At 44.2% G+C, this 23838-nt stretch overlaps 1 protein-coding gene and 1 long non-coding RNA gene across 2 annotated transcripts in view; both read left to right on the top strand.

Annotated features, from left to right (window-relative positions):
• Positions 1 to 22063, top strand: part of LOC123483846 (titin-like) — a 34726-nt gene extending 12663 nt beyond the window's left edge. Inside the window, exons 9-20 of the mRNA XM_045213802.1 lie at positions 56 to 334; positions 501 to 743; positions 966 to 1091; positions 1205 to 1229; positions 1318 to 1415; positions 1582 to 1632; positions 1742 to 1825; positions 1955 to 2017; positions 2146 to 2220; positions 2409 to 2471; positions 18307 to 18378; positions 22041 to 22063. Coding sequence (XP_045069737.1) covers positions 56 to 334; positions 501 to 743; positions 966 to 1091; positions 1205 to 1229; positions 1318 to 1415; positions 1582 to 1632; positions 1742 to 1825; positions 1955 to 2017; positions 2146 to 2220; positions 2409 to 2471; positions 18307 to 18378; positions 22041 to 22063 — 1202 coding nt within the window. The remainder of the gene's footprint in view (positions 1 to 55; positions 335 to 500; positions 744 to 965; positions 1092 to 1204; positions 1230 to 1317; positions 1416 to 1581; positions 1633 to 1741; positions 1826 to 1954; positions 2018 to 2145; positions 2221 to 2408; positions 2472 to 18306; positions 18379 to 22040) is intronic.
• Positions 13136 to 17977, top strand: LOC123483864. The gene is made up of 6 exons (XR_006658325.1): positions 13136 to 13217; positions 16013 to 16140; positions 17138 to 17263; positions 17490 to 17587; positions 17748 to 17798; positions 17908 to 17977. It is a non-coding gene; the product is annotated as an uncharacterized LOC123483864 (long non-coding RNA).
• Positions 22064 to 23838: the final 1775 nt, after the last annotated feature.

The raw sequence follows: 23838 nt of genomic DNA, 5'->3' as shown, positions 1-23838 counted from the left end.
TTACCCTCATGTGTGTATATAACTATAGGTTTGACTCTGTCTCTCTTTGTTTCAGATCTGCAGCCTTCAGTGTCTCTTACAGTAAATCCCAACTCAACTCAGCATTTTAGAAGGACATCTCTCTCACTGAGCTGTGAGCTGAAGGGGAACTCTACTGGATGGAGACTGAAGAGATATACAGAGACAGCATGGTCGTCAGAGTGTCCATCTACCTGGAGATCAATAACAGAATCCACCTGCACCATCAAATCATTGAACACATTGTCCAGTGGAGTGTTCTGGTGTGAGTCTGGATCAGGAGAGTACAGTAATGCTGTCAACATCACAGTAAATGGTACATCTATTGTACAACCCTCACTAACATTTCTACATATATATGATAGGATGTTCAATTCTCTAACTGAATGATTGCATCTCATAAATACAAGCTCATAAGATGTTGATGTATTGTGAGGGATGACTCCAGATTTACAGTATTATTTATATATTATGTTACACAGATGGTGATGTGATCCTGGAGAGCTCTGTCCATCCCGTGACTGAAGGAGACTCTCTGACTCTGAGCTGTAAATACCGGAAAGTCAGCTCAAACTTCAAAGCTGATTTCTACAAAGATGGAGTACTCATCAAGAATGAGACCACAGGAGAGATGACCATCCCTACAGTATCCAAGTCAGATGAAGGATTCTATAAGTGTAAATCTGGTCAAGGGGAATCACCAGAGAGCTGGGTGACAGTGAGAGGTGAGAAAACATTTATGATCACAAGTTAGTTACCTTTTTATTATCTGTGTGAAAAACATGTGATTTAAGTGTTGATGTTAATATAGTTTTGGATTTGCACTCCCCTAGAAAATATGATCTCTCAAATAAATTGTCAAAAGATGGGCCAGCCTACTTTCTTTTCATGCTCTATACTCTAAACCTATATAACCTCTATCAGAGTCTGTGTTGTTCTCTCTCAAGTCTCTCCAGTCGTAGCTCCTGGATCCTCTACATCAGTCCTAGTAGGAGTGGTTGTGGGTCTGGTTGTTGCTGGTGTTCTACTGGTCATTCTCCTGGTCCTGCTGTGGAGATATCAAAACAGCAAAGGTGAGACTTTTACTATTTCTCATTTAATGGAAAATGTATTATTACTTATCATGTATTATTCCGAAATAGGAGAAGAAAGTTCAGTACATAACACAATGTGTTTGTCATTACAGGTTCCTACTTCAACAGAATATTCTGGTGAGTACACCTGTCTCTCAACTATATTGATACGTACAGTATAACATCTTCTCTGTGCTTCCTATGCTGAGTATCTCTCTCCCTGTAGGCCCCCTCAGCCCCAGAGCACCAACCAGGACCCCCAACAGGACCAAGGATCTACCCAGGGCCAGGCTCCTGATACTGGGTATACACATCTGCAGCATGGTCAGTCTCTCAGCCCAGACCTCTACCACTCTCCTCTCTCTGTAACCTCATACACTGGCTTATCAACATCCACTTTGTTTACAACATGTTATCATACTATATGTTCATAAGCAAACTGAGGAATAACCAAACTAACTAAGATGTATCTCTCTTTTTCGACCAACAGGTGACGCTAACATCTACGATACGATCAATCCCTCAGACAACAATGATAATGGTAGTGTAATGTAATGTTTTCAGTATGAATGTGTAGTAGCCTGCTTCTCTTCATTTAATTTGACATGTAGAGTTTGACTAAGTGGAGGTGTTTGTGTATTATGTCTCAGATGCTGCTGGTGCTTCTGCTGCTGGACCAAGTCATGTGACTTACGCCCAGATTCAACTGAACAAGTTGGACAAGAAAAAGAAAGGTGACTCTCAACTTTGACATATATTGAGAAACAAATGTAGCAGTGTATCTAAGATGAGTTAAAATGTGTACATATATAAATATATATAAATATATTAATACATTCTCTGTACTTCTTCCTCCTCCTAAGTAAAGAGAGATTATCCAAAAGAAAATCCTGTCTACTCTGAGGTGAAGACAGGGAAAGCCACAGGTAAGAACCATTCTACAGGTTGGCAGTCATTAAAACCTTAATTCACAATTTCAGAGTTTGGGACTAAGAGGTAGAATAATGTATTTAGCTAATTCCTTCATTTGTTGACTGTAAATGTCCATTGTCAGCAGCAGCTGGACCTGTTGATGTGACCTATGCTGAGGTTGACCTCCAAAAGAAGGTCAAAACCAAGAAGAAGAGAGGTAAGACTAGACATCCCTCCCTCCATATTCCCCCTATCAGAACCTCACTCCTCTTTGACCCATATTAAAAGCTGTATTCTCTATGTAAGGGATCATCATAACCTCACACCTCTAACTCTGTATTGTATAACTGTATATTATACTGTATAACTGTAACATAATGCTGATGTTTTATCCTCCCCCTATAGAAACAGCAACCCCACCTGAAGCAGAACCTGTCTATTCTGTAGTGAAGCCATACACAGCCCCCGGTAAGACTATATCAACAATCTATTGAAAGGGTATGAAACTATATCTAAGTATGACCTAAGAAACTGGTGAGAAAATGTTTATGATCACGTTACCTTTTTATCATCAGTGTGATGAACTATGGATTATAGTGTTGATGTTAACATACGTTTGGATTTGCACTCCCATAGCAAATTATCTCATAAATATTGTCAAAACATTCAGGCCGGCCTATTGGAATCTCTAATTTTCACTATTTTATTTATATTCTCGCTACACCAGAATACTCCTGCAGAAAAAGGAAATGTGAATTATTGTGTGTATTATAATGCATGGAAATGTTTGTAGGGCTTCATACATTTGTAGTTAGGGAAAATACAGTCTGAAATTCTAAAGTGGAAATTAAAAACTTTAGAAGCCTCTTTTGAACCTTGAATACGCTTCACATTTGCATTTCCTGCTGGCAAGAAATGTCCTGCAACAACAGGGTTATCAAATTAAGATGCTACAACTGTATTATACTTATGGAACTAATGCACTGTTATCAAAGTATACTGTACCTGTTTAAATTATACCTCTAAGAAACGTTGTGTGGTGACCTGTTACAGGTCCTTGAAGGAGATGGAGGGATACATAACTTTGTGTGGTGATATGTTGCAGGTCCCTGAGGGAGATGGAGGGATAAATAACTATATGTGGTGATATGTTACAGGTCATTGAGGGAGATGGAGGGATATATCACTTTGTGTGGTGATATGTTACAGGTCCTTGAGGGAGATGGAGGGATAAATAACTTTGTGTGGTGATATGTTACAGGTCCTTGAGGGAGATGGAGGGATAAATAACTTTGTGTGGTGATATGTTACAGGTCCTTGAGGGAGCTGGAGGGATAAATAACTTTGTGTGGTGATATGTTACAGGTCCTTGAGGGAGATGGAGGGACACACCATCAGAGGAGGAGCAGGAGAAACTCTGAACATGGATTATGCACACACAAACACATAAAAACACACACACACACACACACGAGAACACACACACAATAACTCATTGTACATGAAGGATTTTTATCTAGTTTTTTTTATAAAAACACATTATTATTTAATTGTGTATTACTGTAACAGCTTTTTAAACAATGATATGGTGTACTGATGATGGATCTTATCTGCATCAATTGTATCTGCTTTGTATTGTGTATTGAATTGTATATTTTTTTCGTTAGTTTTTTAGTTTTGACATTTTAGTAATTTAGCAGACGCTCTAATCCAGAGTGATTTATAGGAGCAATTAGGGTTAAGTGCCTTGCTCAAAGGCACAGTCCGATTTTTCATTTAATCGGTTCAAGGATTCGAACCAGCAACCTTTTGGTTGCTCCTAAACACTTGGCTACCTGTTGTCCTAGTTTAGTTGATTTGTTTTGCATAAATGGCAGCTTAAAGCTGAATTTCTCATAGATGATCAAACAGAAAAAATATTCTGTTTTCCCCTTTCCACTCAGACCACTCCCAGACATTCCTAGCTAAATTGTTGCTTGACAAATTGCACTTTGCTTAGAACAATTTTTTTGGGGGGCAACATTTTTATTTGAAAACAATCACAGGAAGATACTTAATTGTTACCCAGAAATGATTTGATATTGAGATAAAAATGGCTGCATTGGATCCTTAAAAACAACTAAATAGGATTAAAAATACAAAAACTGTATGGGATCGATCATCCATGGCTTCCATAGCGGCACCATCATGGCAATTTTTTAAAAATTGTTTATGTTGTCAATGTCTGAAATGTATTATCTTTGATTCATTTCTGTCATTCGATGATAGATTAACATATTTCTTTATGAATTTTACAGAATATTATCAGTATTATACATGTTTTTTCTATTCAACTGTACTTTATGAATATCTATGCATTGTGCTTTTTTAATAAACTTTAGTTTTTTATCCACGAGATGGCATTAGTGCTTTCTTACAGTAAATGGATGTTGTCACTTCACTTCACTTCACTACTATCTTCGTCGTCGGGTGAGGTTGTGTCTCTCTGGCGGGAGGTAAGCTTGGCTTATATTGCTTATATACATAGTTTAAGCTTTGTCGAGTAAAGCTTAAACTATGTATTTAGATTGTAGTTAGGTATTGTAGGTAGTTATCGTGGGTTGTTGTATGTAATTATTGTAGGTAAGTATTGTAATCGGCTGAGCCCGGTGAAGCACGAAGCTAGCTAACCCACTACCTGGACTAGCTGGCGGGTAGCTACTGGTAACTATTAGCAACTGTGGATAGTTGTTTCACGCCTGAGAGTACCTGTAATTACGCCAGCTAGCTGCCTACAATAATTACATACAATAATGCCTACCATTCAGCTGTTTTTCTAACCACATTGTCTGAAGCGTTAACGTTAGGTAGTAAGTAGCTACTGTGCTCGAAATGTAGCTAGCTTGTTGCTACCTGGATAGCTACTAAACAATAGCTGGAACGACCTAGCGAACAGACGTGAACTGGCTGAGTCAATTCAGTGGCTAGCTTTGCACTTGGCTAGCTAACAGTAGCTGCTAGGGGTAAGTTATAACCTACATTTGTGTTTTGTTTTTACATACTGGTAGCTAGAGTCGTTCAAAGGAATTTGGAACATGGGTGACTAGTTAACGTTAGCTTGGCTCTCTCTGTGTGTTCGTGCCGTGGGAGGACGGGTTTCTTCGTTGGCCAACAAGGCAGAGTTCATCTCAGCCTATGATTACCACTGAATACACTGCTACTCCTACTGCTCTCTCCTCGTCTGACCATGTGTTCTCGCATACCCAAAGAGCATCTGGTCAGCGGGGTGGTGGCACAGGAATCCTCATCTCTCCCAAGTGGACATTCTCTCTTTTTCCCCTGACCCATCTGTCTATCTCCTCATTTGAATTCCATGCTGTCACAGTCACTAGCCCATTCAAGCTTAACATCCTTGTCATTTATCGCCCTCCAGGTTCCCTTGGAGAGTTCATCAATGCGCTTGACGCCTTGATAAGTTCCTTTCCTGAGGATGGCTCACCCCTCACAGTTCTGGGTGACTTCAACCTCCCTACGTCTACCTTTGACTCATTTCTCTCTGCCTCCTTCTTTCCACTCCTCTCCTCTTTTGACTTCACCCTCTCACCGTCCCCCCCTACTCACAAGGCAGGCAATACGCTTGACCTCATCTTTACTAGATGCTGTTCTTCTACTAATCTCACTGCAACTCCCCTCCATGTCTCCGACCACTACTTTGTATCCTTTTCTCTCTCGCTCTCCTCCAACACCACTCACTCTGCCCCTACACAGATGGTAATGCGACGTCGCAACCTTCGCTCTCTCTCTCCCGATACTCTCTCCTCTTCCATCCTATCATCTCTACCCTCTGCTCAATTCTTCTCCCTCCAATCTCCTGATTCTGCCTCCTCAACCCTCCTCTCCTCCCTTTCTGCATCCTTTGACTCTCTATGTCCCCTATCCTCCCGGCCGGCTCGGTCCTCCCCTCCAGCTCCGTGTTTTGACGACTCATTGCGAGCTCACAGAACAGGGCTCCGGGCAGCCGAGCGGAAATTGAGGAAAACTAGACTCCCTGCGGACCTGGCATCATTTCACTCCCACATCTCTACATTTTCTTCATCTGTTTCTGCTGCTAAAGCCACTTTCTACCACTCTAAATTCCAAGCATCTGCCTCTAACCCTAGGAAACTCTTTGCCACCTTCTCCTCCCTGCTGAATCCCCCCCCCCCCTCCCTCTCTGTGGATGACTTCGTCAACCATTTTGAAAAGAAGGTTGACGACATCCAATCCTCGTTTGTTAAGTCAAATGACACTGCTGGTCCTGCTCACACTGCCCTACCCTATGCTTTGACTTCTTTCTCCCCTCTCTCTCCAGATGAAATCTTGCGACTTGTGACGGCCGGCCGCCCAACAACCTGCCCGCTTGACCCTATCCCCTCCTCTCTTCTCGAGACCATCTCCGGTGACCTTCTCCCTTACCTCACCTCGCTCATCAACTCATCCTTGACCGCTGGCTATGTCCCTTCCGTCTTCAAGAGAGCGAGAGTTGCACCCCTTCTCAAAAAACCAACACTCGATCCCTCTGATGTCAACAACTACAGACCAGTATCCCTTCTTTCTTTTCTCTCCAAAACTCTTGAGCGTGCCGTCTTTAGCCAACTCTCTTGCTATCTCTCTCAGAATGATCTTCTTGATCCAAACCAGTCAGGTTTCAAGACTGGTCATTCAACTGAGACTGCTCTTCTCTGTGTCACGGAGGCTCTCTGCACTGCTAAAGCTAACTCTCTCTCCTCTGCTCTTGTCCTTCTAGACCTGTCTGCAGCCTTTGATACTGTGAACCATCATATCCTCCTCTCCAACCTCTCAGAGTTGGGCATCTCCGGCGCGGCTCACTCTTGGATTGCGTCCTACCTGACCAAGTGGCGTGGCGAGAATCTGTCTCCGCACCACGTGCTCTCACCACTGCTGTCCCCCAGGGCTCAGTTCTAGGCCCTCTCCTATTCTCGCTATACACCAAGTCACTTGGCTCTGTCATATCCTCACATGGCCTCTCCTATCATTGCTATGCAGACGACACACAACTAATCTTCTCCTTTCCCCCTTCTGATAACCAGGTGGCGAATCGCATCTCTGCATGTCTGGCAGACATATCAGTGTGGATGATGGATCACCACCTCAAGCTGAACCTCGGCAAGACGGAGCTGCTCTTCCTCCCGGGGAAAAACTGCCCGTTCCATGATCTCGCCATCACGGTTGACAACTCCGTTGGGTCCTCCTCCCAGAGTGCGAAGAGCCTTGGCATGACCCTGGACAACACCCTGTCGTTCTCCGCTAACATCAAGGCGGTGACCCGATCCTGTAGGTTCATGCTCTACAACATTCGGAGAGCACGACCCTGCCTTACACAGGAAGCGGCACAGGTCCTAATCCAGGCACTTGTCATCTCACGTCTGGATTACTGCAACTCGCTGTTGGCTGGGCCCCCTGCCTGTGCCATTAAACCCCTACAACTCATCCAGAATGCCGCAGCCCGTCTGGTGTTCAACCTTCCCAAGTTCTCTCACGTCACCCCGCTCCTCCGCACACTCCACTGGCTTCCAGTTGAAGCTCGCATCTGCTACAAGACCATGGTGCTTGCCTACGGGGCTGTGAGGGGAACAGCACCTCCGTACCTTCAGGCTCTGATCAGTCCCTACACCCAAACGAGGACATTGCGTTCATCCACCTCTGGCCTGCTGGCCCCCCTACCTCTGCGGAAGCACAGTTCCCGCTCAGCCCTGTCAAAACTGTTCGCTGCTCTGGCACCCCAATGGTGGAACAAGCTCCCTCACGACGCCAGGACAGCAGAGTCACTCACCACCTTCCGGAGACACTTGAAACCCCACCTCTTTAAGGAATACCTGGGATAGGATAAAGTAATCCTTCTACCCCCCCCCTTACCCCACCCCAAAGAAAGAAAGAAAAAAAAAATAGAAAAAATAACATATTGTAAAGTGGTTATTCCACTGGCTATAAGGTGAATGCACCAATTTGTAAGTCACTCTGGATAAGAGCGTCTGCTAAATGACGTAAATGTAATGTAAAATGTCATCATTGTCAACTCTTTCATACAACCTGCTTTGACCAGCCCTCCCTTCAGCCTAATAAAGTTATTGGGCTCGTCAATGTGTGAGTTAAATCTGTGATCGGTACATCCATTTTGGGACTTTAAAATTAAAGACATTCTCCGGAACTGTGGAAACTACAAAGTACACTACATGACCAAAAGTATGTGGAAACCTGCTAGTTGAACATCAAATTCCAAAATCATGGGCATTAATTGTCACGCCCTGGCTCTGGGGACTCTTAAATGTTGAGCCAGGGTGTGGACTTGTTATGTTTAGTTTTCTATGTTTGTTTTCTAGATCGTTTATATCTATGTTGGCCAGGGTGGTTCCCAATCAGAGACAGCTGTAGCTCATTGTCTCTGATTGGGGACCATACTTAGGCAGCCTGTGTGCGTGCACTAGTTTATGGTGGGATCTTGTTCCGAAAGGTTTGTGTTATTTAACCTAGGACTTCACGTATCGTTTGTTGTTTTTGTTCGTGAGTGTACTTAATAAAGTATGTACGCCTTTCACGCTGCACCTTGGTCCGCTTCATCTCATAACGATCGTGACAGAAGATCCCACCAAGAGAGGACCAAGCAGCATGCCAAATTGGAGAAGTTGGCGATGTCCCAGGTGGGGGAATGGTGGTCTTGGGAGGACATGTTCGCGGGCAGAGGGCCATGGGCAAAAGTTAATGCCCTGGCAAGAGAGGAGAAACGGCACCAACCGTGCCGACGTCGGACAGGCGAGAGGCAACCCCAATACATTTTTTGGGGGGGGCACACGGCGTGGACGACAGGGCTGCTGGAGGCAGCTACAGGGCGCACCGGCGATCTAGGAGAGGAGGCCACCAGGTTTGGGGGGCTTGAAGGGTGGTTGGCGGAGCCTAGAGGTAGAGCAGAGCCAACTCCCCGTACTCAGGCTAGGCAGCGTGAGACTGGGCAGGTTCCGAGTTATGCGGAGCTACGTACTGTGCCGCGAGTGTTCCGTGCTAAGGTGGGCATGCAGCCAGGACGGAGTGTGCCGGCTCAACGCTCGTGGCCTCCAGTACCCCTCCTCGGTCCCGGATTCCTGCGGCAGTGCCACGTGCTGTAGTGCCAGTACGAGTGCACAGCCCTGTACGTCCTGTGCTGATGCCTCACACAGAGTGTGTGGAAATAGGCATTCAGCCAGGACGGGTTGTGTCAGCTCTTCGCTCCAGACGTCCAGTCCGTCTCCACAGTCCAGCCCGGCCTGTTCCTGTCCCTCGCACCAAGCCTGTGGTGCGCCTCACCAGCCCGGTCCGGCCTGTTCCTGTCCCTCACACCAAGCCTGTGGTGCGCGTCGCCAGCCCGGTCCGGCCTGTTCCTGTCCCCCGCACCAAGCCTGTGGTGCGCGTCGCCAGCCCGGTCTGTTCCTGTCCCCCGCACCAAGCCTATGGTGCGCGTCGCCAGCCCGGTCCGGCCTGTTCCTGCTCCCTGCACCAAGCCAATGGTGCGCGTCGCCAGCCCGGTCCGGCCTGTTCCTGGCCCTCGCACCAAGCCTGTGGTGCGCGTCGCCAGCCCGGTCCGGCCTGTTCCTGGCCCTCGCACCAAGCCTGTGGTGCGCGTCGCCAGCCCAGTCCGGCCTGTTCCTGTCCCCCGCACCAAGCCTGTGGTGCGCGTCGCCAGCCCGGTCCGGCCTGTTCCTGTCCCCCGCACCAAGCCTGTGGTGCGCGTCGCCAGCCCGGTCCGGCCTGTTCCTGTTACCCGCACCAAGCCTGTGGTGCGCGTCGCCAGCACGGTCCGGCCTGTTCCTGCTCCCCGCACCAAGCCAGTGGTGCGCGTCGTCAGCCCTGTCCGGCCCGTTCCTGCTCCCCGCACCAAGCCAGTGGTGCGCGTCGTCAGCCCGGTCCGGCCTGTTCCTGCTCCCCGCACCAAGCAAGTGGTGCGCGTCGTCAGCCCGGTCCGGCCCGTTCCTGCTCCCCGCACCAAGCCAGTGGTGCGCGTCGTCAGCCCGGTCTGGCCCATTCCTGCTCCCCGCACCAAGCCAGTGGTGCACGTCGTCAGTCCGGCACGGCCCGTGCCTGTTCCACCGGTGTCCAGCCCAGCTCCGGCCAGCGGGGCCAGACCAGACCAGGGGCGCTTCGGGGGGGTAGAAAGAGAGTGGTGGTCACGCCCGGAGCCGGATCCGCCTCCGAGGCGGAATGCCCACCCGGCCCCTCCCCTGTTGTGTTTGGTTGGCGCGGTCGCAGTCCGCGCCTTTGGGGGGGGGTTTCTGTCACGCCCTGGTTCTGGGGACTCTTAAATGTTGAGCCAGGGTGTGGAGTTTTCTACGTTTGTTTTCTAGATCGTGTATATCTATGTTGGCCAGGGTGGTTCCCAATCAGAGACAGCTGTAGCTCATTGTCTCTGATTGGGGACAATACTTAGGCAGCCTGTGTGCACTAGTTTATTGTGGGATCTTGTTCCGAAAGGTTTGTGTTATTTAACCTAGGACTTCACGTATCGTTAGTTGATTTTGTTTGTGAGTGTACTTAATAAAGTATGTACGCCTATCACGCTGCGCCTTGGTCCGTTTCATCTCAGGCTGTAGGCTGTTATTGTAAATAAGAATTTGTTCTTTTCTGACTTGCCTGGTTAAATATCTATTTTTAAATTCTTCCACACCAATTTCGACAAACCATTTCTGTATAGACCTCGCTTTGTGCGGGGGGGCATTGTCATGCTGAAACAGGAAAGGGCATTCTCCAAACTTTTGCCACAAAGTTGGAAGCACAGAATCATCAAGAATGTCATTGTACGCTGTAGCGTTAAGATTTCCCTGACTTGTTGGAAAGGTGGCATCCTTGACAGTGACATGTTGAAAGTCACTCAGCTCTTCAGTATGGCCATTCTACTTTCAATGTTTGTCTGTGGAGATTGCATGGCTGTGCGCTCGATTTTATACACCTGTCAGCAATGGGTGTGGCTGAAATAGCAGAATCCACTAATTTGAAGGGATGTCCACATACTTTTGTGTATATGTACAGTAGTGTATTATGTAGTATGAGCAGAATTACTGTCTTACCTTAATTACTCAGGAAGTCCCTATTTTGACAGCGACTGTTTTTCTGGAAGCTGTGTTGCGCCATTTTCCCTACATTTCCCCCAAGTGGGCCAGCCCCCTAGCAATTTGAGTTCAACCAATGAGCTTCAGCACCTCGCCATGTGAGTGACAGCTAGCAAGAGGCACATCATGCACCCACAGCAGAGTGAGAGAGAGAGCAATCTGCACATATGTGATGTAGTATGCAATTTTCAAGGACCACTTTTGGCTTGTGAGCGATACTTTCACAACTACTGGCTAAAAAGTGTACAAAAGTACCAATTCATCTCTATAATGATATATACCCATTGAATCTTGAAGAATATAACTTATAAATGCCTCATGAGCTTAGTTCAACTGCTGTATCCCATCAGCTGAAGACCCATTGAGATTTTCATAATGACTTTTTAGGGAAGGGTGTGCTTGAAAAGGACAGTTTTCTAATGTCATATCCTCTCTGCAGCAGTTCTGAGGAGCTGGTCAGTACTGGTACTGTGTATCACTTCCTCTTTAACAAACCAGGAAAAGTGCTGGGGTGGCAACATTTCAGAGTTTTAACATCATTACTGATAACAAAACTCTATAATTGAATGTCTGGCATTTGATTGGAAAGTCCTGGTAATAAAACAGAATAGAATGTTATAGACTATTATAGAAGAGAAGAGAAGAGAAGAGAAGAGAAGAGAAGAGAAGAGAAGAGAAGAGAAGAGAAGAGAAGAGAAGAGAAGAGAAGAGAAGAGAAGAGAAGAGAAGAGAAGAGAAGAGAAGAGAAGAGAAATGTCAAAAGAGAACTCTCCAAACTAGTACTTTATGTTGATCAGTTATGGTTTAGTTGCAACATCAGGAAATACTAACAGAAATACATATCAAGAACTTGAGACACGTGACGTCCTTTCTCTGATAGTGATGTGCAACATTTTATAACCACCCCCTCATCTAAGAAAGCAAGGACCTCTCACTATACTTTAACATTAACCTACTGTAGTTCTACAACCAACACACACAAATGTCTTGTATGTTTTTAAAACTGAAAAGCGATTGCAAAGAGGTCGTTCAAGTAAGCATACATTTTCATACTTTTTCGTACTGGTCCCCGGAGGGAATCGAACCCACAACCCTATTCCATTACTGTGCTACATTCCACGTGTAACTACCTGACCAGGTCTTGCTCATATTCTCACCATCCTACAGACAAGGTCTTAATGATTAATGACATCACTGTTCCAGTTGGGGGGTTTCTGTGTCTGTGTTAATATCTATGTGGTCAGACAGACAGACAGAAAGACTGACTGACTGACTGACTGACTGACTGACTGACTGACTGACTGTCTGTCTGTCTGTCTGTCTGTCTGTCTGTCTGTCTGTCTGTCTGTCTGTCTGTCTGTCTGTCTGTCTGTCTGTCTGTCTGTCTGTCTGCCTGCCTGCCTGCCTGCCTGCCTGCCTGCCTGCCTGCCTGCCTGCCTGCCTGCCTGCCTGCCTGCCTGCCTGCCTGCCTGTCTGTCTGTCTGTCTGTCTGTCTGTCTGTCTGTCTGTCTGTCTGTCTGTCTGTCTGTCTGTCTGTCTGTCTGTGTCTGTGTCACGGAGACCACCAGACAGGAAGTGACACAAGATGTTACATGAAACGTAGAAGGGGGCCTTTGTCAGTAAGCTAGGACCCACTTCCTCACAAAAAACACACTGAACAATGAGCATGCAGGATAACTCATGCAAACCCTTCTGCAGGCATACGATGCCTACATGAAAATACACACACACACAGTTCTGATACCATCAGCCTGATCACCACAGTAACAGACCCCAAACACACACTCCTCATGGTCCTACTCTCAAGCTGAGTGAAGGGGTATTTTCAGAGAACGACTATAGATTGTGACTTCCTTTCCAACTAGTCATTTTTTAGAACAGCAGCCCTCATCAAAATAAGTCTCTTCTCTCTCTTCTCTACTCTCTCTCTTTCTCCTCTGTGTGTTTTGGTGAGTCTAGCTAGCTACCAGTCAGTCACAGAGAGATAGGGAGGACGTACAGCCAGAGGAAACAGACACACAACACCTAACAGAGATGTCTGGTGGTCCCCTCTCCTGCTTCTCCAAACAGGGAATACTCCTACTCTCTATCCTCCACTATGGTTAGTATTGTATGGATTTGAACAGTGAGAGACAGAATAACAAAAAAAAAAAAAAAAACGCATGTCAAAAATGTTATAAATTGATTTGCATTTTAATGAGGGAAATAAGTATTTGACCCCTCTGCAAAACATGACTTAGTACTTGGTGGCAAAACCCTTGTTGGCAATCACAGAGGTCAGACGTTTCTCGTAGTTGGCCACCAGGTTTGCACCCATCTCAGGAGGGATTTTGTTCCACTCCTCTTTGCAGATCTTCTCCAAGTCATTAACGTTTCGAGGCTGATGTTTGGCAACTCGAACCTTCAGCTCCCTCCACAGATTTTCTATGGGATTAAGGTCTGGAGACGGGCTAGGCCACTCCAGGACCTTAATGTGCTTCTTCTTGAGCCACTCCTTTGTTGCCTTGGCCGTGTGTTTTGGGTCATTGTCATGCTGGAATACCCATCCACGACCCATTTTCAATGCCCTGGCTGAGGGAAGGAGGTTCTCACCCAAGATTTGACGGCACATGGCCCCGTCCATCGTCCCTTTGATGCGGTGAAGATGTCCTGTCCCCTTAGCAGAAAAACACCCCCAAAGAATAATGTTTCCACCTCCATGTTTGACGGTGGGGATGGTGTTCTTGGTGTCATAGGCAGCATTCCTCCTCCTCCAAACACGGCGAGTTGAGTTGATGCCAAATAGCTCGATTTCGGTCTCATCTGACCACAACACTTTCACCCAGTTATCCTCTGAATCATTCAGATGTTCATTGGCAAACTTCAGACGGGCCTGTATATGTGCTTTCTTGAGCAGGGGGACCTTGCAGGCGCTGCAGGATTTCAGTCCTGCACGGCGTATTGTGTTACCAATAGTTTTTTTGGTGACTATGGTCCCAGCTGCCTTGAGATCATTGACAAGATCCTCCCGTGTAGTTCTGGGCTGATTCCTCACCGTTCTCATGATCATTGCAACTCCACGAGGTGAGATCTTGCATGGAGCCCCAGGCTGAGGGAGATTGACAGTTCTTTTGTGATTCTTCCATTTGCGAATAATCGCACCAACTGTTGTCACCTTCTCACCAAGCTGCTTGGCGATGGTCTTGTAGCCCAATCCAGCCTTGTGTAGGTCTACAATCTTGTCCCTGACATCCTTGGAGAGCTCTTTGGTCTTGGCCATGGTGGAGAGTTTGGAATCTGATTGATTAATTGCTTCTGTGGACAGGTGTCTTTTATCCAGGTAACAAGCTGAGATTAGGAGCACTCCCTTTAAGAGTGTGCTCCTAATCTCAGCTCGTTACCTGTATAAAATACACCTGGGAGCCGGAAATCTTTCTGATTGAGAGGGGGTCAAATACTTATTTCCCTCATTAAAATGCAAATCAATTTAAAACATTTTTGACATGCGTTTTTCTGGATTATTTTGTTGATATTCTGTCTCTCACTGTTCAAATAAACTTACCATTAAAATGATAGACTGATCATTTCTTTGTCAGTGGGCAAACGTACAAAATCAGCAGGGGATCAAATACTTTTTTCCCTCACTGTATGTATTGGCAGTAGCTTGAGTGGGGGAGCCAGGGAGAAATTTCAGTCAGGGCAGGTGCTCTTCTTCAGGCACTTTGTCGACTACGATGTTCAGCTCCTTTCTATAGGTAGGCTGGAGTTTTTTTTAAATCCCGAAAGTGTAGTACCGACCTGGTTGATGCTTTGACGCCTGTAAAAACACCAAAAAATACCAACAAACCTTGGTATAGACATTTGATGTACATACCCACGGGTCAAACAGTCAAACACTGGTTGAATCAACATTGTTTCCACGTAATTTCAACCAAAACAATCTATGTAAGGAGATTGAAGCAACGTGGAAAAGTGATTGGATTTGAAAAAAATCTGTAATGTAAAGGCGTTCCAGATTTTTTTCACCAATCTTAGACCTAAATCCAATGACGTATTGATTTTTTGGGGTTGATTTCACATTGAATTCACATTAGTTGACAACTCAACCAAACGTAAATCAAAACTGGACGTTGAGCTGTTTGATGTCTGTGCAAAGGAGGAAGTTGTTTCTAAAGTAAAGCTGCTTACTTGTTGAACCTGATTGATAACCAGGTGGCGAATCGCATCTCTGCATGTCTGGCAGACATATCAGTGTTGATGACAGATCACCACCTCAAGCTGAACCTCGGCAAGACAGAGCTGCTCTTCCTCCCGGGGAAGGACTGCCCACTCCATGATCTCGCCATCACGGTTGACAACTCCGTTGTGTCCTCCTCCCAGAGTGCAAAGAACCTTGGCGTGACCCCCAGTCAAAACTGTTCGCTGCTCTGGCACCCCAATGGTGGAACAAGCTCCCTCACGACGCCAGGACAGCGGAGTCACTCACCACCTTCCGGAGACACTTGAAACCCCACCTCTTTAAGGAATACCTGGGATAGGATAAAAGTAATCCTTCTACCCTCCCCCTACCCCACCCCCCAAAAAAGTGATATATTGTAAAGTGGTTGTTCCACTGGCTATCATAAGGTGAATGCACCAATTTGTAAGTCGCTCTGGATAAGAGCGTCTGCTAAATGACGAAAATGTAAATGTAAATGCATGTGAAGGACTCTATGACAAACATAAAACAAGGCAGTCAGTGATATCTTCTATTTTGCACCTAGCAAACAAAATATAGGTTGTAACACGTCTTCATTTCAGCTAGAACTTAAATTAAGGGAGCGTTTATTGATACACAAGACACTGTGAAATTTGATAGAAATGAAAATTTGTTGTAATTTTTAACTCCCACTCACCTCTGAAAATATATGTTAAAAGACATCCAAACAGAAATCCTAAGAGCAACATTACGATCCCAGGGACGCGGGTCTCCCCCTCCACCACCACGTCAGGCTTGGGCTGTTCATCTGAGGACATAGGAGAGAACAAAAGAGTGTGGTAACAAGGTAAGAACACAAATAATGCCTCACTTTGTTCACAAATTCAACCGCAAGCTTCACCAGCATCTACAATAATTCCTCCCTGTCTTACTGCATAGCTGGCTGGCCTAAGAATTCCCTGCCCAAAGGTTCATGAATACACCCGTTTTTCCTGGTCAGGTCATGTGTTACAGAAATAAATCCTGGCCCTAGAAATGACTGTACCTTGGCATGTCTCCCTCACAACCCTAGAGGCGTTAGTGAGCCCATTGCTGGCAATACAGATGAAGGTGACATTTCTGTTGGGGCTGTAAGACGACCAGACAACAGATATGTTGGCGTTGGGACTCCCCCTCCAGAAGGAGCCGTCAAACAAAGCCTCTGGCTCCCAAGAAAAGCTGGTGTCCTTCACTGTAGAGGAGCACTGAAGAGCCATCACACGGTGGCCATCCTTCAAAACGCTGAAGATCTTACAAACACTAGGCTCAACGAGACGCTCTGGACATTTGAACAGAAACAAAGGAAGGTCTTGTGAATAGATAACACATTTTACAAAAACAAAACGTTCAATGAAATTTGAATAATGTAGAGATAAAAATTAGCAACATTTTGAAATGATTAGAAAGAACAGTTTTGCCTATAATAAATAGGCTATCAAACTAGTGAAATGTACAAAATGTGAAATTCCCAAACTTTTACTTCTGGGTGTGGAGGGTCACTTATGTCCAATGATTGCATTTTGTCTCACTTGCGCCCCTAGAGGCAAATCTAGCATAAATCCTACAGAGTGCACATTTAAAACAGGGCACGATTGTGATTGAGACCCTTACCTGTCACAGTGAGCCGTTCCTTATTGATCAGCTGCTCTCCCTGACCGTGTGTGAGGAGAACAGAGTAAAACATTTCATCCCTCTCTTAACATCTCTGATCTCCAAGTCATCAGACTCAGATACATACAGGAATTAAACTACTTTATTTATTTTCTATCTCAGAGTCTGATTGTGTTGTGCTGTTCTCTCTCCAGTCTCTCCAGTCATAGCTCCTGGATCCTCTACATCAGTCCTAGTAGGAGTGGTTGTGGGTCTGGTTGTTGCTGGTGTTCTACTGGTCATTCTCCTGGTCCTGCTGTGGAGATATCAAAACAGCAAAGGTGATACTTTTACTATTTCTCATTTAATTCAAAACATTCAATTACATGTTTAGGAGAGAAATGTCTAAATATATAATATAAATATTTGAAGAAAGTTTAGTACATAACACAATGTTTCTAGTTCAACAAAATATTCTGGTGAGTACACCTGTCTCTCAACTATATTGATACGTACAGTATAACATATTCTCTGTGCTTCCTATGCTGAGTATCTCTCTCCCTGTAGGCCCCCTCAGCCCCAGAGCACCAGCCAGGACCCCCAACAGGACCAAGGATCTACCCAGGGCCAGGCTCCTGATACTGGGTATACACATCAGCAGCATGGTCAGTCTCTCAGCCCAGACCTCTACCACTCTCCTCTCTCTGTAACCTCATACACTGACTCATCAACATCCACTTTGTATACAACATGTTATCATACTATATGTTCATAGGCAAGCTGAGGAATAACCAAACTAAGATTTCTCTCTTTTTCGACCGACAGGTGATGCTAACATCTACGATACGATAAATCCCTCAGACAACAATGATAATGGTAGTGTAATGTAATGTTTTCAGTATGAATGTGTAGTAGCCTGCTTCTCTTCATTTAATATGACATGTAGAGTTTGACTAAGTGGAGGTGTTTGTGTATTATGTCTCAGATGCTGCTGGTGCTTCTGCTGCTGGACCAAGTCATGTGACTTACATCCAGATTCAACTGAACAAGTTGGACAAGAAAGGATACTCTCAACTGTGACATATATTGAGAAAGAAAAGTAGCAGTGGATCTAAGATGAGTTACAATGTGTACATATATATATATATAAATATATTTATAAGTTCTCTGCTCCTCTTCCTCCTCCTCAGTAAAGAGAGATTATCCAAAAGAAAATCCAGTCTACTCTGAGGTGAAGACAGGGGAAGCCACAGAAAATGCCCATTCTACAGGTTGGCAGTCATTAAAACCTTAATTCGTAAATTTCTGAGTTTGTGATGAAGAGGTAGAATATGCATTAAGCTAATTCCTTCATTTGTTGACTGGAAATGTCCATTGTCAGCAGCAGCTGGACCTGTTGATGTGACCTATGCTGAGGTTGACCTCCAAAAGAAGGTCAAAGCCAAGAAGAAGAGAGGTATGACTAGACATCCCTCCCTCCATATTCCCCCTATCAGAACCTCACTCCTCTTTGACCCAATATTGAATAGCTATATATTATTCTGGATATTATTCTGGATATAAGTATCATATTATGCTGATGTTCGTCCTCCTACAGAAACAGCAACCCCACCAGCGGCAGATTCAGTCTTTTCTCAAGTTAAGCCACACACAGCCCCAGGTAAGGCTAATAGCCATATGCTATTGACACTAATACAGGTGAAGGATCTTAATTTCACCAGTTTCTCAAAGAAAGAAAATAATCCTGCAGCAAAAGGAAATTTGAAGTATTGTATGTATTATAAATAATGGACATTTTTGTAGGGCTTGATACATTTGTAGTCAGGGAAAATCAAGTCTGAAATTCTAGTGGAAATTACAAACTTTAGAAGCCTCTTTTAGATCTTGAATACACTACGAGTTTGCATTTAAATTTCCTGCAACAGCAGAGTGATCAAATTAAGATGCTGCACCTGTATTATACTTATGAAAATAATGCTTATTTACAATGACGGCCTACACCGGCCAAACCCGGGCCAATTGTGCGCCGCCCTATGGGACTCCCAATCACGGCCGGTTGTGATACAGCCTGGAATCGAACCAGGGGTTCGATTCCAGTGACGCCTCAAGCACTGAGATGCAGTGCCTTAGACCGCTGCGCCACTCGGGAGCCCAAAGTATATCAAAGTATACTCTACCTGTTTAAATTATACCAATAAAAAACATTGTGTGGTGATATGTTACAGGTCCTTGAGGGAGATGGAGGGATAAATAACTTTGTGTGGTGATATGTTACAGGTCCTTGAGGGAGATGCAGGGATAAATAACTTTGTGTGGTGATATGTTACAGGTCCTTGAGGGAGATGGAGGGACACACCATCAGAGGAGGAGCAGGAGAAACCTGGGGACATGGATTATGCACACACACACACAGCCATGCACAAACATACACGCACACACATACATGCAAACAAAAACACACACATACATGCATGCACTTACAAACACACACACACAAAATAGCACATTGTACATGAAGGATTTTTCTCGTTTTATTAAAACAAATATATTTAATTGAATCATGGTTTAATTGTGTATTATTGTAACAGCTTTTTAAACAATTATATGGTGTAATGATGATGGATCTTATCTGCAGCTACAGCAATTGAATCTGCTTTGTATTGTGTATTGAATTGTATTGTTTGTTGGTTAGTTTTTTAGTTTTTACATTTTAGTGGGTGGATTATAACCCAGTGAACTACTCTCTCTCTCTACACAAAGGCTGTGTTTAGACAGACAGACCAATTTTGATATTTTTTTCACTAATTGGTCTTTTGACCAATCACATCAGATCTTTTCACATCACATATTTTCAGAGCTGATCTGCTTGGTCAAAATACCAATTAGTGAAACAAAAGATCAGAATTAGGCTGCCTGTGTAAACACAGCCTTTGTGTAAAAGATTCTGACTGAAAAACACAGGGGAACTTGCATAGCAATTGTTGGAAAATGGACCGTATCAACTGATAGGTACAAAGTAACAAGACAAGGTGAGTAGTTTGCTGTGTGTGTGTGTGTGTTACCTCTCAGGTATTGGTGAGAAGGAGGGGGGAGCTTCAGCATCACCAGTTGGTACCATTGTGGGCAGTGTTATTGGGGTGTTCTTCGTTGGTGTGTTAGTTGTTGTAGGATGGATCATATCTGGCAAACACCTCCATCCACTAAAGAAGAACAACTACTGCAGATATCCTCTCTTTCAATTATTTATCTATGTTTTCATAGGATAAAAAAAGTGATGATTTACATTGTGATTTCTCAACTCCTAACAGGTTGTTGTTCTAGAAGCTGAGAACATAGTGAATGTTCCAGCAGGTGAGAGGCCAGAACCACAGCCCTCTTCCATCTCTGAAGGTGACATCAATCCATGACACTGCAGGGAGACCAGGAGCAGCAGTACCAGCAGTAGCAGGATGAGAAGAAGTCCATCCAGGAGACAAAGAGTACACTTCACCAGAAGAGAGGACAGAATCACAGAGCCCTTCTGAGGCAGAGCCTACATCAGTCTTCTATAGTCTTCTACAGCACCGTACAGAAACCAGATGCAGAACAGCGTCACCCAGTGGACAAAGACTGGAATAATTTCAACAAACCAGACACAGTGTACTGGACAACAGGAGATACATTACCCCTCCATCCCTCTCCATAGCTAGGTTTCCATTAATTTGTCCATTGATCTTTTGTTAACATTTAACAAGTTTGCATAGAAAATAGATGTGACAATAGAGGAGGTCCATAAAGATGGTGGCCTCCATGCACTTACCACACATTCTTTGTTTGGCTAAGTTTGGCATATTTTACATTGCTCTCCGTTAATATTTCTTTGTATTTTCATTAGCACAATATACAAAATGATTAGCACCCTGGAGCTGGTACTTGGTTGCAGAGCTTTTGGCCAAGATAACTCCGACAAATGCTTCCTGTAGCCCTCAATGAACTTTCTGAACCTTTCTACTGGCAATTTTAGCTTCAAGACGGCAGCAATTTGAAAAAGTAGATTGTGCTTCATTGGCACATTGAACCATGTCTTGCGGCGCAATTTAAAAACTCTGTGGATAATGCTAAAACAATGATGTCATATCTGAATTCTGCCATATTTATGCACGTGCGCCATTACCTGCTACGGTGCATTTCCATTGAACTGACTTGAGAAGTCATTGATTGAATTGGACTTTCAGTTTACTTCCTGAATTGGACCCAATCAATCAATCAACCATTCCAGCAACCAACCAACCAGTCAGTCATCTGAGTTTATCATTATTTTTCTAATATATACTGTATGTCTAATTATTAATTAGATTAGGCATATAAAAAAATCTACATTTCAGTAACTTCTGTCACATCCAGCTGGTTGTATGGAGACCTACAATTAAGACAGTCAATTATAGCTAAAAGCAACATAATGTAGGAATAATGTCAACAAACCAAACAGTGTACTGCACAATAGGAGATAAACTACCCTACTAAACTACCCTTCCATCCCTGTCAGAGACCTCCTACTAAACTACCCCTCCATCCCTCTCAGAGACCCCTACTAAACTACCCTCCATCCCTCTCAGAGACCTCCTACTAAACTACCCTCCATCCCTCTCAGAGACCCCTACTAAACTACCCTCCATCCCTCTCAGAGACCCCCTACTAAACTACCCTCCATCCCTCTCAGAGACCCCCTACTAAACTACCCTCCAGCCCTCTCAGAGACCTCCTACTAAACTACCCTCCATCCCTCTCAGAGACCCCCTACTAAACTACCCTCCATCCCTCTCAGAGACCCCCTACTAAACTACCCTCCATCCCTCTCAGAGACACCCTACTAAACTACCCTCCATCCCTCTCAGAGACCCCCTACTAAACTACCCTACATCCTGTAGTGTCGAGATAACGATGCTGAGATGCTGTGATGACAAGAAATCCGCTGACTATAATAGTTTATTACATCAAAGATTTCAGCGTCAATTTACAGACTCCTGCAGACATCTGGAGAACAACTGATCCAATCTCTAATATGTTGTTCCTCCCCATCCTTTGTTTCAACCATGGTATTTATAATCTGTAACCTGATATGGGTGGTTTTCCCTACAGGCCAATCCCTGGCCTCCACATAACAGACTTCCTCTAACACACCATTTGCAAACATCAGCAAAGTCATAAACTGTTTAGACACTACATATTTCCCCCCTTCGAGACTAATTAAGTCTCGAAAACAAAAATAATAGGATTATGACAAATAACAATTGTTCTTATTGAGTAACTTTAGCAATAAACCAAAAACACATTTTTCTATGGAGTGTAAATAAATTCTATGAAATATGAACAAATCTTGTTGTGAGTGTGAGAGCGAAAAACCTGTCTGGCAGCTTTCTTTCCAAATATCCATCAATCAATCAAGACAGTACAATTCTCTCACGGCCCCTCTGCCCCAGGCAACCACCTAAGTACTCCAGATCAATTCATAAATCTTTATCAATGCATTTTAAACTAAGATGCAATTGAATACACATGAAAGCCTCAGAAAACAAAATACAATCAAAAATGTCCACATTCAGGCTGGTCGACCCATCGGACCCTCCTGTGGATTATCTCTGTCCCTGCCTAGACCCAATATCCCTAAGCATCCACTAAATAAACAAAAACATCTGAGGTCCCCACATGTACCCAACAACAGAAAATATAATTCTTCAAAAATTAACACAGAAAGAATATGACACAAATGATGTATTCCACATGCAAATATGTCTATATATCATTGCAGACACTGGAATGTAGTCCACTACACTGCATCTCCTCAGCAGTGTCGACTTTCAATGCAACGTCGATGATGGAATCTGAACATTTCCACACCTTCCTTTTTCCACTTCCTCCAGTCCATTCATATTGTCCATGTTTGAGTCTTTCAATCCCCTCTACACATTCCCCCATATGCTTCTGGAAGAAAAGAAAACACCAACCAGTATCTTTTGCAAAACAACACATGCAAATTAAAACATCAATATCAACAATAATATAAAAATGATATATAAAATAAATCACATTCCATTTCCCCCCCTTGATTCATAAGAAAATACTAAATATCACAATAATATGTAAAAACGTGAAAAATGATCGGATATTCAAAATGGATATCTATCCATCAATACTCCATCCAGTCCCACTTGTTCATCTCCATCTAGATCAGTAACAGTTAACAACGGCATCTGAGTGTTTTCTCCAGGCATCACAATCCAACCCATCTCAATATCATAGCCTTCGCAAAAGTCAATAACAAAGTACAAAAGCAAAACATCACACACAGCGCTATAAGAGCGGCCACTAAAATCTGAACTATCACTTCTGCCACTGGGCCTAACTGATCTTGCAACCAAGCCTTCGCTGACCATCCAGCTCTTTCAGATCTACCAAACGCATCCCTTATATTCTTCAATGCATCTATAACACTAGTGATATTATCGGAACTATCGGTGATCAAAGTATAACAATCATCCCCCGTCAAGTTCATAGCCAAACATAAGCCACCTTGTTTTGCTAAAATATAGTCAAGAGCCATGTCATGTTTCAACAGCGTCAGTCTGTGACTTCTTTGAGTATTTGACAGAAGGTTAAACCCTCTTATCGTTTCATTTGCAAAACCCTGCAAAGTATAGGTAATATTATCAATATGATCTGCCAAAAATGTTACACCATACCATGGAAAAAGTCGAAGTCCCCACTTCTCTCCTAGACTTATCCTCCAATGGTAGGCTTCCAGACTATGAAATTGCTCCATTTCCCTTTTCACCCTATTTCCAGACCTAGAATCAGATTTATCTGTGTCAGGTGCTTCCCCTCTTTTAATGGTAAAAACCTCATATGGAAGCTTCAACGTCGACATGTAACAACATCC

This window comes from Coregonus clupeaformis, unplaced genomic scaffold (assembly GCF_020615455.1).
Source record: "Coregonus clupeaformis isolate EN_2021a unplaced genomic scaffold, ASM2061545v1 scaf0156, whole genome shotgun sequence".
Taxonomy (NCBI): domain Eukaryota; kingdom Metazoa; phylum Chordata; class Actinopteri; order Salmoniformes; family Salmonidae; genus Coregonus; species Coregonus clupeaformis.
Note: the sequence above shows the minus strand (reverse complement) of the source record. Positions and strands in the feature narration are given on the sequence as shown.